This window comes from Natrix helvetica (genome assembly GCF_964273705.1).
Source record: "Natrix helvetica genome assembly, chromosome: 13".
Classification (NCBI taxonomy): domain Eukaryota; kingdom Metazoa; phylum Chordata; class Lepidosauria; order Squamata; family Natricidae; genus Natrix; species Natrix helvetica.
Genome location: NC_138557.1, coordinates 250,365 through 264,008, shown reverse-complemented (window position 1 = coordinate 264,008; position 13,644 = coordinate 250,365). Strand labels below are relative to the sequence as shown.

At 63.1% G+C, this 13,644-nt stretch overlaps 2 protein-coding genes across 7 annotated transcripts in view; one reads left to right on the top strand and one right to left on the bottom strand.

The window, feature by feature from the left end:
* Positions 1-1,027, top strand: part of LOC309398869 (mitochondrial import inner membrane translocase subunit TIM16-like) — a 28,508-nt gene extending 27,481 nt beyond the window's left edge. For both annotated transcript variants that reach the window (XM_081966126.1, XM_081966125.1), the window contains 4 exons: positions 51-135; positions 215-351; positions 496-561; positions 869-1,027. In XM_081966126.1, the coding sequence (XP_081822252.1) occupies positions 51-135; positions 215-351; positions 496-561; positions 869-955 (375 nt within the window). In that variant the 3' untranslated portion in view covers positions 956-1,027. The remainder of the gene's footprint in view (positions 1-50; positions 136-214; positions 352-495; positions 562-868) is intronic.
* Positions 1,028-1,585: 558 nt separating this feature from the next.
* Positions 1,586-12,007, bottom strand: GLIS2 (GLIS family zinc finger 2). Of its 5 annotated transcripts, none has more exons than XM_081966132.1 (7): positions 11,770-12,007; positions 5,810-6,058; positions 5,529-5,614; positions 4,935-5,111; positions 4,705-4,838; positions 4,291-4,409; positions 1,586-4,053 (listed from the first exon to the last, which is right to left on the bottom strand). In XM_081966132.1, the coding sequence occupies exons 2-7, from the start codon at positions 5,982-5,984 to the stop codon at positions 3,272-3,274; spliced, it is 1,473 nt and encodes a 490-aa protein (XP_081822258.1). In that variant the 5' UTR covers positions 5,985-6,058; positions 11,770-12,007; the 3' UTR covers positions 1,586-3,271. The 5 variants fall into 5 exon arrangements, with proteins under 5 accessions (XP_081822258.1, XP_081822254.1, XP_081822255.1 ...); XM_081966128.1 differs by having other exon boundaries at positions 5,529-5,707; positions 11,770-12,005; XM_081966129.1 differs by lacking the exon at positions 11,770-12,007 and adding an exon at positions 7,308-7,422 and having other exon boundaries at positions 5,529-5,707.
* Positions 12,008-13,644: the final 1,637 nt, after the last annotated feature.

The window sequence follows — 13,644 nt, the reverse complement described above, 5'->3', positions numbered from 1 at the left end:
GGCGGCGGCGGAGGAACGGGACGGTCGCCTGACCGCCGCTGTCTCCGCAGGCCAAGTACCTGGCGCAGATCGTGCTGGTGGGCGCCCAGGTGGTAGGCCGCGCCTTCGCCCGAGCGCTGCGGCAGGAGTTCGCAGGTAAGGCGGGTCGGGGGGCGGCGGGCTCCCCGGGGCCTCGGCCGTTGGCGGGACGCTAAGGCGCCTTGTCCCCGAGCAGCCAGCCAAGCGGCCGCCGAGACGCGCGGGCGGACGGGCGGCCAGTCTTGGGCGGCCTCCAGCCTCTCCGGGATCAGCCTGCAGGAAGCCCAGCAGATCCTCAACGTCTCCACGCTCAACCCGGAGGAGATCCAGAAGGTGGGCCGCCTTCCCGGCCGCAGCCGGCGTAGGGGGTGGGGGCGGGAGGGCTCTCGGGCAGTGGCCCCTGCGCGATGGCGAGTCGGAGAAGCCAAGGGCCGAGCCGCTGGGTCTGACCCGGCCTTCTCTGCTTTTCTTCGCTAGAATTACGAGCATTTATTTAAGGTGAACGACAAATCCGTGGGGGGCTCCTTCTACCTGCAGTCCAAGGTGAGTCCAACCTGGGAAATGACCCGCCGGCTGCCTGCTGGAGCCTCGCTGTGGCCGGAGCTTTAGACTAAAGGCTTCTCTCCGTCCCTCGCGGCCCCTTTTTCCTGGCCCAGCGTTTTTAAGTCCTCCGGATTGGCCGCGGGGCATCGGGATAACCTTGGGAGGTTCCCTGCCCCCAGGAGCTGCTGAACCCTCCTGTGATCTGGCCAGGCTTCTCCTGCGGGGTGCTGCCCTCTGGTGGCTGCCTGCGATGCGGGTGGGCTCTCTGCCACACGTGTCTCTGGAGTGCCAACCCTCTGCCCTGCAGGTGGTGAGAGCCAAGGAGCGGCTGGAGGAAGAGCTGAGGATTCAGTCCCCGAGGGAACAAGACTCGCCACACAAACCAGGCACGTAGCACAGCCTCCCCCCCTCTCTCTCTCTGGCGCTCCCTCTAAATTATAGCTAGCCAATAAACAGCCCTTGTATAGCTGGTTTTGCATTGTCTTGAAAGGAGCTGCCAGGATGCAGGAGATCCCAGAGTCCCACAGCAGCTCAGTTGCTGAGGTTACAGGACGGCAAGGCTGGTTTGCCCTCTTTTGGTAGGCAGCTTCCCTGGCAAAACGGCTTTGCAGCTGCTCCCTCAAGCCCAGAAGAAAAAACATGCTTGCCCTTCTTGCAGTGAGAAGCCAGGCAGCCTGCTGGCCTCCGTGCAGAAGATCCCTTGTGGCATTTCAGTTAAGGCTGGGAGAGAATCGCCCCTCAAAGGGAGAAATTATGGTGGGCTGTCCAAGCCAGATAGCCAGTGTACACCCAGATAGGCCGGACACCTGGTCCATGGCTTGCGGGATCTTGCCTTAGTCTGATTGCCCAAGGCCAGCTCTGCTGCTGTGGGCTACACAGGACACCAAGGCAGAATGTGGATAGCTTGGGTTTTGCTGTGGCATCATGGCTTGTATGGGCAGGAGAGTACCTGAAGCCATCTTTTCTCTGAACACCCCCCTTCCCATCCCTAGACACGTGTACAGACTGACCACAGACCAGCACCTAGCAAGCTTTTTTGTGTACTTTATTGTTCTTGTCATAATCATCCTCTCTTCTGGAGGACCGGTGGGTCAAGTTATAGCTTATCTTTTTCTGTCTTAAAACTATACTAACATAACAGAGGCAAGAGGAGGGCATCAACCCCAACATAACCTACAATCAAAAGGCACTTAGAAACAGGGGAACACTGGCAGCCTGCGTTCATCAGCTCCAGGGCGAGTTTGCCCAGTGGGATGCTGTGTGAGTGGGAGCCCCAGAGCAGGCATGCATGTGCTTGGGAGTCCAGCTCCCCTGCCTGGGGGGTTCTGCATCCTTAGCACTGTGTGTACCGCTGAAGGTCTGCCGGGAATTGTCTGCAGGGGCTGCGCAAGGGCAGGTCCCTTGAGAGGAGGGGGAGTATATAGGGGGACACCCAGAGGTGCCCTTGTCTAGGAAAGGCGGTTGGAAACATAGTGACCCACCAATACAAGGAGGGCAGTCAAGAGGTGACCTGGGCAGCTGCAGGAGGAGCCGTGCGGTGGGGAGGGAAAGTGCAGAGCAAATGCTGCTTCTCTGCTGGGCTCCTGAAGCTGGTACAGCCTGTGGTAGGGCCTGCATTTATGGTACGGGAAATGGGCTGTTTTTTTCCCACCCATCCCTAGGTCCCAGCTATCTCCTGGCCACTCGTGACAAGTTCATGGCTTCTTGCAGGTCATCTGGGATCTGCATGAAAGGTTCCAGCTTGTCCAGTGCTCTGCTTTCCTAAAAGCAAGGGAGGGAATCCCCCCTCCCTCCCTCCCCAATGAAGAGAAGGGGCTCTTGCAAAGTTTACAGGGCAGCAGCAGCCCAGGCCAGGCCTTCATCCAGGGATGCTTTGCAACCTTCCCGTTCTCACTGCCTCTGTAAGGCTGTTGCACAGCTTTAGTATAAGAAACTGCTCATGGAGGGAATGGCTCAATGGTTCAATCCCTCCGTGTCTCGTCAGCAGCACACACCATGGTGTGCCTTGTCAGAGGCCTGAACCAAGCAGAAGCACTGGGCAGGAGAGGAGGGAGGCAGCTGAGAGCAGCTCTTCCATGATTGGCTTCTGAACAGCAGCCAAAGGGGGGGAGGAAAAGGCCTCTGGGCCACAGGGTGGCGCTGCTGGGCTCCAAAGAAAAAAAGGGGGGACAGGGGAAGCGCCCCAGGGGCAGAGAGGAGCAAACCGGGCACAGCAAGGCCTGCAGTTTGGCTGCTGCCACCACCAAAGGGGACAAAGGAAGAGGTGGCAGCTTTCCGCAGAGTCCTTCCAGTGGGCTCCCCCCCCCCCCGTTTCCTCCTACCTACCCCAGTCTTTCTTGAGCTGGAGCAGGGCTGAGAAAAGGGGGCTGGGGTGAGAAGGTCTTGTTGGGGATGAACCAACCAGCGGTGCTTCCTGCATTGGTGCTTCTGGGTCAGCCCTGCCTGGCAGTCACCAGAACAGGAGAGGGGAGGGCAGAATTCCTGGCTGCTGCCCTGGGAAGCTGCTTATTGCTTTGCACAGATGCCTCCCCCCACCACCTTTGTGAAAAGCCCCAGTTGCCACGTGGAAGGGAGGAACAAGGGGGGGGAGGGAACTTCCTTGATTCCCAGGAGCAGCTCAGCAGGTCTTCCCCACAAGGAGTCTTGTATAGCTCCCTTCAATTGAATGCCTGAAGGTCCCCTTCCAATCCTCCTCCTTGCTCTTCCCTACTTAGCTCACCACAGCTTCCTTCAGCAAAACGGACCCAGCTGGGATTACCATCCAGCCTGGTGGCAGAGTTTCAGCGGTTACCCCTGAGTTCATGCCAGTGGACAGGTCTAGGACGCCCCCGGGGAGCAGAGAGAGGGCGTCAGTGGTTGCCTGCAGCCTGGCCAGTTTCACTCTCTCACTGGTCTCCTTGCATCGGCTGCCGCCACCAATGTCGCCTTTGAAGGGCCGGCCCCCGCTCTCCTGCCCTCGCTCGACAGCTACCTTGGCAGGGGTGCCAGCCAGCAAGGACACCATTGGCAGCCCCAGGCTGCCCACTGAGAAAGGGGAGGTCAGCAGGGGGGTCTTGGCCAAGTTCAAAGGGGCAAGCGTGGGGTTGGGCAGGCCCGCAATGGCGGCTGTGCCCAGCCCACCGCAGGCTAAGGTGCTGAGATCCAGGGGGGCCTGGGGGAGAGGGTGGGGCAGGCCGTGATTGCCAAAGAGGGCGGTCGGGTTAGGCACAATGATCTGTGCTCCACCAAGGTAGGGTCCGTTGGCCATGAGTGGGGGCGCCTTGGTGGGGGACTGCAGCTTCAGCAGCTCCTGCTGCTCGCGGGTGATGAAGTGCCCGTGGGCTTTGATGTGCTTACGGAGGGAGCTGGGGTCGGTGTAGCGCTTGTGGCAGCCGGGCATCTTGCAGTGGTAGGGCTTGTCCACGTAGTGGGTGCGGGTGTGCTTGAAGCGGTCACTGGAGTTGGAGTAGCGCTTACTGCAGCCTTCGTAGGGACAGAGGTAGGGCTTCTCCCCTGCAGGGAAGAGCAGGGCTGTTTCAGGGAAGAGGTGCTCTTGCCTCCCTCTCCCCCCCCCCTGCGAGGGTCAAGGGAGGCCCCCGGCCCCCAGGCCATCCATTCATCCCACTGGCCTCTGCAGCCGCCTCCTGGGGGCGGTTGGATCCCGGCACTTGTGGGAGGGCCCATCCAGAGGCTCAGGCTGGTCTGGAGAAATGCCCTCCTTATTGGGCGGTGGAACCCAGTCAGACTCACCTGTGTGGGAGCGGTTGTGGATCTTCAGGTTTTCTAGCCGGGAGAAGCTCTTGTTGCAGGTGGGGCAGCGATGAGGCTTCTCGTTGGTGTGGGTGCGGATGTGGATCAGCATCTTGTACCTGCAGAGCAAAAGCCGCTCGCAATGGGGGGCCTGGCACCTTTCCGCCCCAGCACTTCAACAGCTGGGAGTGCCTGCTGGCCCAATGTGGCCTCCAAAGATCCAGGGTGGCAGAGAGTCGGCTGACAGGAGGGACTTAGGCAAAAGGCCGGGAGGCCAACATGATGGCTGTGTGGAGGTGTGACCAGAGCATCCCTCCCCAGACGTTTCATGCCTATTGGAGCATTGGGGTTGCTGAGCCGTGGCATCATCCCAAGGCAGGCCCCACACCTTCCCAACAGCATGGGAACAATTACCTGGCATTAAAGCCTCGGCCGTGGCGGGCACAACCCTCCCAGTGGCAACGATAGCCGGCATCCTTCTCTGGTTTCACGTGGAAGTCGTTGACGTGGTCCACGAGGTCTTGCAGGAGCTCAAACAGCTGGTTGCACTGTGGGGGGGGGGGAGAGCGAGGCCTGGGGTGACTGGAGAAGAGCACAGACACCCCGGCTTGGCACAGGCGGTTTTGAAAGGAGAGACTGCTCACCTTTGACCAACGGCACACCAGCTGCTTCTGCCCAGCCGTGTCCAGAGACAGCCGCTTCTCCTTGGGGGGCGCCAGGAAAGTGGAGGCTGGCAGGTGCAGGGACCCTCCTGAGTTCAGAGGCAGGAAGAACTGGAAGGAGCTGCGGAGACTCTCAAGGTAGCGCAGGGACTGCAGGTCCTGGGAGGGGCAGGAGGGGCAGGAGTTGGCAGTCCATCCCATTCCCCCACCCCCACCCCGTTAGTGGATGTTTCCCAGGCCTGGCAGCAGAGGAGGAAGCCATGCTCCTCTGGAAGAGCTGCAGGCAGAGGCTCAGCTGCTCAGGAAAGCTGCTGGGTATGGCCAGGGCAGGGGGAGTCCCTCTGCTTTCCCCCTCCCCATCTTGCTCAGCCAAAGTGTCAGCCAAAGGCCATTAGGCCCGACACCCCCTCCAAAGCCACCAGGGGAGGGGGCGCAGAGCCTGTTGCTGGGGAGGCTGCCGGGCTTCATCCCCAGCCTTGGGGGAGATTCAGGAAAGCTCCGACACAGACGTGGGCTCCCCTCGGGATGTGCGGCAGAGTTGGCACGCCCTGCTGCACCCTCCATCCCAACACTTACGCGCAAGCTGGCACAGTTCACCAGCCCCCCGCTGCTCTGCCTGTCTGGGGAGGTGGAGGTGTTGCCGCTGGGAGGGGTGTCCCGGCCTGGTGGAGAAGGGGACAGGCTCAGGTCAGTGGTGGGAGGCGAGGAGAACCGATGGTCTCTCTTGTCTTGGCATTGGGGATGTGGCTGGAGGCCTGGAGGGGGCAGAAGACGGATCAGGATCAGTAAGTGGGGCACCCCATTTCCACCAGCAAGGGAGCAGTCCCCCCCACCCCGCTTCCCTGCGTACTACTCACCCTCCGGAGGAGAAGGGGGGGAGCCTGGGCCCGCTCCCAGGTAGCCCTCGTCCTCTGAGATCTGGCACAGACCACGGCCCTTGGTGCTGCCCAGGGCCCCGTCTCGCTTCTCTCGTCCAGCGGACAGTTTGGAGACACTCAGCTTGAGGTCCAGGGGCTCGTCCAAGGAATGCATGGGGGGCCAGCAGCGAGGGAGCAGATTGCTCTGGTCAGCTGGGCTGGGCTCACTCAGGGGGGTCTTCTGTCACCCTGCATGGGATTTGGAAAGGGAGGGATGCCCCATTTGCTCCCGCCAGGCCAGGTCTGCCAGCCTCCCCCAACAGATCCTCTGGCTCTACCTGGCCCAAAGCTGCTCCACAGAAAACCCAGCAGGAAGTTCGCCCCCCACCCCAATGCTTACTACTTCTGGGGGTGCAGGAAGTGGCTGGCCTGGGCAGCCGCCTCCCTTCTGCAGAGAAGGGTACCAGCGGTCAAGCAGGTGGGAAATCCAGCTGGTTGCTCTCTGCCCTCCCGCTTCACTAACCAATGCCCCCCTGAATATTTGGGGCACAATAGGGGGCAGTTGCAAAAAGAAAGCCGTCCAGCTCCCCTCCCTGGCTTCAGGCTTTCAATTTGTGGGTGCCAGCACCCCCTCCCCCACAGGAAGGCCTTCCAATTGCAAACAGCTGCGCCTCTTTGCCTGCAGGCGGTGGAGCTACAAATGGGGGGAGGGGCTTCCTGGGGAAAAGGCAGCAGCGAGGCCTCCCGGAAACGCCCCCCCCCCTGCTAGGCAGAAGGCAGCCGGGCACAATGCGACATCTGGGGCTTTGGGATGAAGCCCCGAGACTCGCTAAAGCCGCTTTCAAGGGGCCTGCTAAGAAACCCCAGCGCCTCCTTCAGGAGGGAGGGGCGGGCTTCTCGCGGGGGGGGGGCGCCAAGGGCAAAGGGCTGCTGGGCTCCCGAGGACCGCTGCTGCCGCCCATGCCCAGCCAGCGCCCCCCCCCCTCCGATGCGGCCCACTCCCTGCAGCTCGGCTGCCTGAAGCGGCGCCCGGACTGCTCCGGGACCCAAGACGGCGCAGTCTCCACGCCCTCCCGGCGAGCCAAGCGGGCCGGCTGCTGACACGTGTCTCCTCCTTCCTCCCCCTCGCCAGGCCGGCCCCGCTGAGCGTGCCAAGGGCCGCCGGCCTCCGCACTCTGCTCCCGCAGGAACGCCGCTTTTGACACTGCCCATGCTCAGAGGGCGCAGCCGTAGCTCTGCTGCCGCAGGCGCTCCTTGGAGTCGGTTCCGCCGGAGGCCGCGGCTGCTGCGTTTCCTGCGCCGCCCCCCCACGCCCCCCCCCCGGCCGCCAGGAGCGCCCGCCCGTCTGCCGCCTCCGCGGGCTGGCCGGGCGCAGGAAGGGGCGGCGGGCGCTTCCCTCCTCGGGCAAGGCCGCCGGCGGGCAGCCAGAGCCCCCGCCGCGCTCTCCGTGGGCCTGGCATGCCCCCCCCCCAGCTCTGGGCGGCACCTGCGAACTCACCCGACCCGGATGGCGCAGGCCGACTCTTGCTCGCCCTCCCCGCCGGCTTTGGCGCTGGGCCCGGCAAGGCTGCGGCTCAGACATGCTGGAATGCGCAAGCCCCTCCCTGGAAGTGGGGGGGGGCGGGCAGCCAGAGGGAGAAGCACCTCGGCGAGGCCAGCGCCGAGTCTGCAATGCAGAGGCGGGGGAGGGGGAGGGAATCACGAAGCGCCTTTGAGAGAGGGGCAAAGATCCCTGCAACGCCCCCTCACCCCCAGACGCAGGCTGAGGCCCAATGGGGGGGGACGCTTCTGGCCCGGAGCTATACCCCCCCCTCTTCCTGTGACTGGGTGAAGTGGGGAGGGCGGTTTGGAAGGAGGTGCAGCCTGCCTGGGCACACAGCAGCTGGAGGGGAGAATGCAGGTGCCAGGCCTCTGGGCCTCTCCTGGAGGAAGCCCTGGCTTCACCCAGCCCCTGCCCTGACACAGCCGCACCCTGCACCTGGCGCAAAAGGGGCTGGAGGGCCTACCTGCTCCACAATACAGCCATCAGGGCCCAGAGTGAGTGAGTGCACCCAGAGGAGAAACAAAGGTTGCACACATAAGGACACCACTGGGGAAGATCAGATCTCATCCCCTAGGAGCCCCCCCCTTTCAGGATGCAGCCCAAACAGGGCAGGCGTAATTCAGGAGAGTCCTTGCCCACCTGCTCTGCCTGTTTGGGTGTCCACCCTGCACCATTCCCTTTCCCACAGCCTTTGCCCTCCTCCAGGAGGTATGCCCGAGCAGAGTCCAGCCTGCCTCTGAGGCCTGTTTGGGCTGCATCTGTTCTCCAGTGCCAGAGCCTCCTGGCAGAAGAGCCTCTGGCCGGCACTATTAGCCAAGCCCATGGCCAGGGCCCTCCCGTCTCCTGCTCCCTCAGAGGGCCAGGGCTAGGCAGCAAGCATTGGTGATCAGGGCTCCAGGATGCTTCCGTGGCAACAGCCAGGGCACAGGCAGTCTGGGGGAGGCACCGTTTCCCAGGCAGGGAGCCTGGAGTGCCAAGGGAGGAGCTGCTGCCCCTGCTGTGCAGAGCAGTCCTCTGCCTCCATGGAGTCTGGCCTCCCCCCTCCCCACCCCCACCCAGCCATATTCCAGTGGCCTCTCTCTGGATTCCTGAGCTGCTCCCAGGAGCTGGGTTGGGTGGGACACTGGATGGGAAGCAGCTCCCCGCCCTACGAAGCAGCAGTAGCTGCCAAACCAAACTGGCCCCAGAGCAGAACATTCCTGGGAACAAGCCTTCCCAGAATCCAGAGGAAGTCGACCGAGGGAGCCACTTGCAGGAGGGGCCAGCAGGCCTCCCTCCACAGATGTGCAGAGGCACCTAAGGCCCCTCTAGTGTCAGCTGACAGTGCGGGGGGGGGGGCAGAGGACAAGGAGGAGTGTCCAAGCCAGGCCTGGCAGACGCACAGAAGCAAGACCCTCCCCAGCTGTTCTCTTAAGACTCGGACACTTCAGGGGGAGGCCGGATGGCTGGGCATTTGGGCCAGAGCTGTCCCCACCCACTCCATGCCTGGCCGCAGCTCCCTGCTCCATCCCTGGCAGACCCACCTCACCACTTCCCTCCTGTACTGACTCATATCAACGACAGCCAGGCAAGGGCTGGATGTGATCAGGAAGCGGCCAAGAACACAGAGGCAGCTCTCTCGGGCACCCTTCTTCCAGGACTGGCACCCCGGAGGGTTCTTCCAGGCATTGTCCAGGACGGCACCCCTGGCAGGTGGAGAGCTGTGGCCTGACATGGACCACACCACTTGAAGAAGGCCTCCTACTCAGCCACCTCTCTGCTGAGGGAGGCAGTTTAAAATCAGCAACTGGTGCCTCTGCCCGGCTTTCAGCGGCCAGACTGCCAGCCGGGGGGTGGGGGAGAGTCCACAGTCAAATTCCCCACTTTCCCTCTTTGTTGAGGGGCTCCAGGCTCAGGGGCCATATGGAGAAGTAGCCACATGGTTTAACAGAATCGCAAGCCGCTAGTCCTCCTCAACTTAAGGTAAAGAGATGGAGCTGCAACCACATCCATCTAGTTCCTGGTTCTTCCCCTCCATGAAACAGGACTAAAACAGCCCTCCTGGGAATCAAAATCAGCCTGAACCCACAGCACTTGCTAGTTGAATTCAATACCCAAAGGCCACCTAGTAGGGATTGGGGCAGGGGCACTGCTGGGGTCCCTCCAAACATGCCCCCACCCTCTGGCAGGAAGTCAGAGGAGGCTCTGTCCAGCTGGCCCACCTGGGAGTCACTTTCCTCCCACTCAGCTCCAGGCCTTCTTGACTGGGGCCCCACCTGCTCTAAACTGGGCAACTAGCAGGCCCCTCCCGATCTGTCCAACGCAGCCCCATCTTCCCAGACATGCAGAGACCCAGGTTCACCCCACAGAGCTGGCTGAAACCTCCCCAGGGTGGAAAGGTTGGGAAAGCAACACACTTGGGGAAGGCACAGGTGGGATTTGAGATGACTTTGCCTCACGCTCCCCAGAAAGCTATGTACAGTGCCTGGGTGGGGAAGGGATCCATTCAGTTGGCAGCACCCCTTCTGCTCAGTGGCCAGCTCACCTTCCTTCCAGTGAGAGCAACTCCTTTCCTACCTATCTCACCTCCAAATGTCTGCCCTCACCCCCAACCAAGCATTAGCCCTGCCTCCCTGGATGCAAGACAGCCAATGGCACCCTGGGTGACCACTTCACCTGGGCAGCTGCCAGGCCCCAAGAGGTCTGCTGTAATGCAAATTCAGTCAAAGGAGGGGAGGGGTAAAGCGGGAAGGAGACCAGCATGCATGCCCCGGGCCATTTAGTGAGGGGCAGCCCTGGGAGGACTCTGCTTGAGGGGGGGGGGGTGCTTGGCAGCTCCCTGCACTAGCAGTCTGGCGAGATGGCTGGCAGCCTTTTTCTCCCTCTTGCCCCTTCTGGAAATCAGAGGAAGCTGGACACATGGACCTGCAGCCTCTTCGCAACAGGCAAGAAGGCCGATCCTGCGCTGACCAGTGCCCCACGTATGCCCACGGCTAGCCCCTTAAATAGCTTTAGAGAAATGCAGCTGAGAGTCAGATCCTGAGAATCGCCCAGAGCCGCCCCACTCCAAAGCAAGGGGGCATCTGACGGCAGGAAGACGATCGAGGGCTGGGGAAGCAATCAAGCCCTTCCAGTTTTAGCCATTGAGAGTCTCCAGCATGATGAGAAAGGGGGGTTCTCAGGGCCCCAGGTTTCCCTGCCCATAACTCAGCCACACTGGCTCCACCGAGGGCACCCCTGCTCCCCCTCCTGCCATCTGTCTCCTGCCCTCCAAGATGCCGCTCCTGGTGGGGGCCCATTCAACCACAGACAGTGGGCAAGAGGTCAGCCCTGGCTGGGAAAGTCTATTGTCAAGGCAAGGGAGGGAGGCCAGGCTGAAGCACAGAATCTTTCCCAGAAAGGTGGGGGGGGGGGGGGAAATGCCAGTGCTATGGAAGACACTCAATCAGGCTGGGAAGGGTGAGGGATTGGGGTGGGGGGTCACCTCTGTAACTCCCTGCTGAGGTGAAGCCTGGAAGGGCATTGACTAGAAGGGGAAGGAGAGGCAAGGTGAAGCCCACCTCCCACTCTGGGGGAGCCGCCTGGCCTTCTAGCCAGAGTGCCCCCAGCATGGGCAATGGCTGTCCCTGGCACCTTCCATTCTGGGCTACAACTCCTCCCCATTCCCAAAGGGTTTTTTTGGGGGGGGCACAGAGTGCAGTGGGCACATCTAGGTTTCCCTGCTCTCTGCTGGGGCTCTGCTGCTGCTCTGCCATGCTTGGGTGGCTCTCAGCAGGGAGGTCTTGCAAGGACATTCCTGCCCTCCCTGGCTCCCCAACAAGCCACAGACCCACCCCTCTTCTTCAGACCCCCCACAGTGACAGACTGCATTGGGCTGCAGGCCTCAATCCTTCCTGCGGGGCCAGAAAATGCCGTCCCCCAACAGCTTTTGCCCTGGAAACCCCCTTTCAGCTGGAAGCCTGTGGCCAGCTTGAGCAGAGCAGGAAGGGAATCCACACTGCCGGTCCCAAAGGACCTTCCAAGAAGGTATACCCCAGGGCGCCCTGGGTTCCCAGCCCTGCGGTTTCTCCTCCCTTCTTCCCCCTTAGGCTGGCCTGGGAGGGTCATTTCAAGCCCGGGAGGGGGCCGCAGCCCTTCTATGGCGGTCCGGATAGCCTCCACTGCCATCCCACGAATAGCCCCAGGTGCCAAACCTCCAGGCAAGGCGCGGGGCCGGGGCGTCGTGCGCTCAACCCGGGCGCTGAGGTTCCCTTTGCGGAAAGCAAGCCAGCCAGCCAGAGAAGGGGCGGCGGGCAGCGGCCGGGGGGATAATGGCTCCCAGCAAAGGGCAGGCGTGTTTTGCAGTGGCGACGGCTTCCCCGACTGGGGGTTTTATTGATCCGATCCATCGCGCGCCCCCTCCCTCCCCGACCGGCCGCCTGCGCACCCGTCGCCTTACCTTGGCGCTGGCCGGTGGCGGAAGGCAGGGAGGCGTCTCGGCGCAGCTTTGTGCGCGCCTCCGGTGCTAGGCGAGCGGGCGGAGGGGCTGGGGAGCGGCGCTGGGGCTGCCCTCTTTGGGGGTCCTGGCAGGCTTTCACCTGTGCGAGAGACCTCCGGAGGGCGCCTCGCCACTCCGCCTCGCCCACCCCCACCGGCACCGATGGGGCGCACGGCTACAGCGCCACATCTGCGCCTCGGCAGGGAGGGAGGGCGGGCGGGCAGAGAAGATGCCGAGCGAGCGAGCGAGGGCGGCGGCGGAGGCGACGAAGGGGAGGGTCTCTCTGGCTCCCCTCCCCTGGCTCTGGGACGCGGGCGGCGAGTCCCGGACGAATGGAGGCGGCGCCTGCTGGAGAGGAGGGGCGGGAGGCGGGGAAGGCGAGCGGCCCCTTCCCCTCGTCCTGATCGACGATCTCCGGCTGCGGATGGACGGAAGAACCCTCGGCTTTCCGCACCAGCCTGAGCAGAGCGGCCGTCCCGCGCCTTCCAAGGGGGCGGAGGGGGCAGCGCGCCAGCCTGCCTCTTCCGCCGGGGGAGGGGGGGCGCCGGGATAGGAGAGGCTCACCCGGCCAGAGGGCCAAGGCCGGAGCAGCCGTCTCGCTCGGCAGTCTACTAGCCGGTTTCCTAAGGGTATCGTCCAGTCGACAGCCGGGGCCTCTCTGAGATTTGCCCTTCTTACTGGCGTCCCGGGCGTTTCTCCTCGCCCCGGGACTTCCCCTACGCCTCCGCCTGTCCCTGGCGATGGTCCCCGACGGCCTGCCCAAAGGCCCCTGCGGCCGCCGTCGGGCCGCCTCCTGCGTAGGGACTCCGCTGCCCTCCCCGCGCCTGATCGGGCGGTTGACTTTGGGCCCTCCGCCCAGCAACGCAGGGCCGGCTCCGACGGACGGGGGGGTTCCCTGGCGCAGACGGCATAGCGGAAGGAGCCGGAGGTGGAGGCGGCGCCACCAGGCCCAGATAGGAAGCGCGGGAGGCGGGCGGAGCTTCTGGTGCCTGGCCGAGCGGAACGGGCCGCCCTGCCGCCCAGGGGGAGGCTCTTCGTGACGGCTCTGCCGGGCAGCAGGATAGTCGGGGCGGCCGTTAGCTCCGGGCTTGGGATGCCACGACGCCGGCAAAGAGTTCCCCGAGCTTCTCCGGGGCAGGCCGTCTTTGGCGTTCTTCTTCCTCGGGCCTTGGGCTCGGCCGCTTCGTGAAAGGCGGGCAGTGCCTGGCTGGCGTCCGGGCTGAGCATCCCGAGGTTCCCGGTCGCTAAGCGGCCTCTTCCGGAAAAAAACAGCAAAAGCCGCTTCCTCCCTTTGCTCTCCTTCCGTCGGGCCCCTCGGTGGGCAGCCCGTCCTTGCAAGAGCAGAAGGCGCTCAGATCTCCGCCCGGCCAGACCTCCTGCCCAACTTTAAGCTCCTCAGCCCAGGCCACTGATCCGCATCTCTCGCAATGCCTCCAGCACCGTGGCCAAAGGAGGGGATGCCAGCTGGCCACTAGGACTGTGCTGGCCACCATTGCCTGCTGGGGGAAAGCTCACTGCCCTTCCTCCTCTTTGGCAGGGAGAGGCCTGGCCTGCAGCGGTGCCAAGAACTACGGCTGCTCTGTAGCCCAGATGGAGAGGTTCTCCAAATACCACACCTCAGCACTTCCCCCTGGTGCCCATCTTCAGAGACTAGGCACCTATGTGGAACTGGAGGCCCAGGAGTTCCTTGGAAGTGTCCCTGTGGTACCCTCCACATTTTGGAGCATCTGCTGGGGGCTTCACGGTGAGTCATGTACCCCTCCTGCCACCAGAGGACTGCTAAGCCTGACCCCAGCACTGCAGACTAGGCTTCTTCAGTGGGTTTCTTTTCCACAC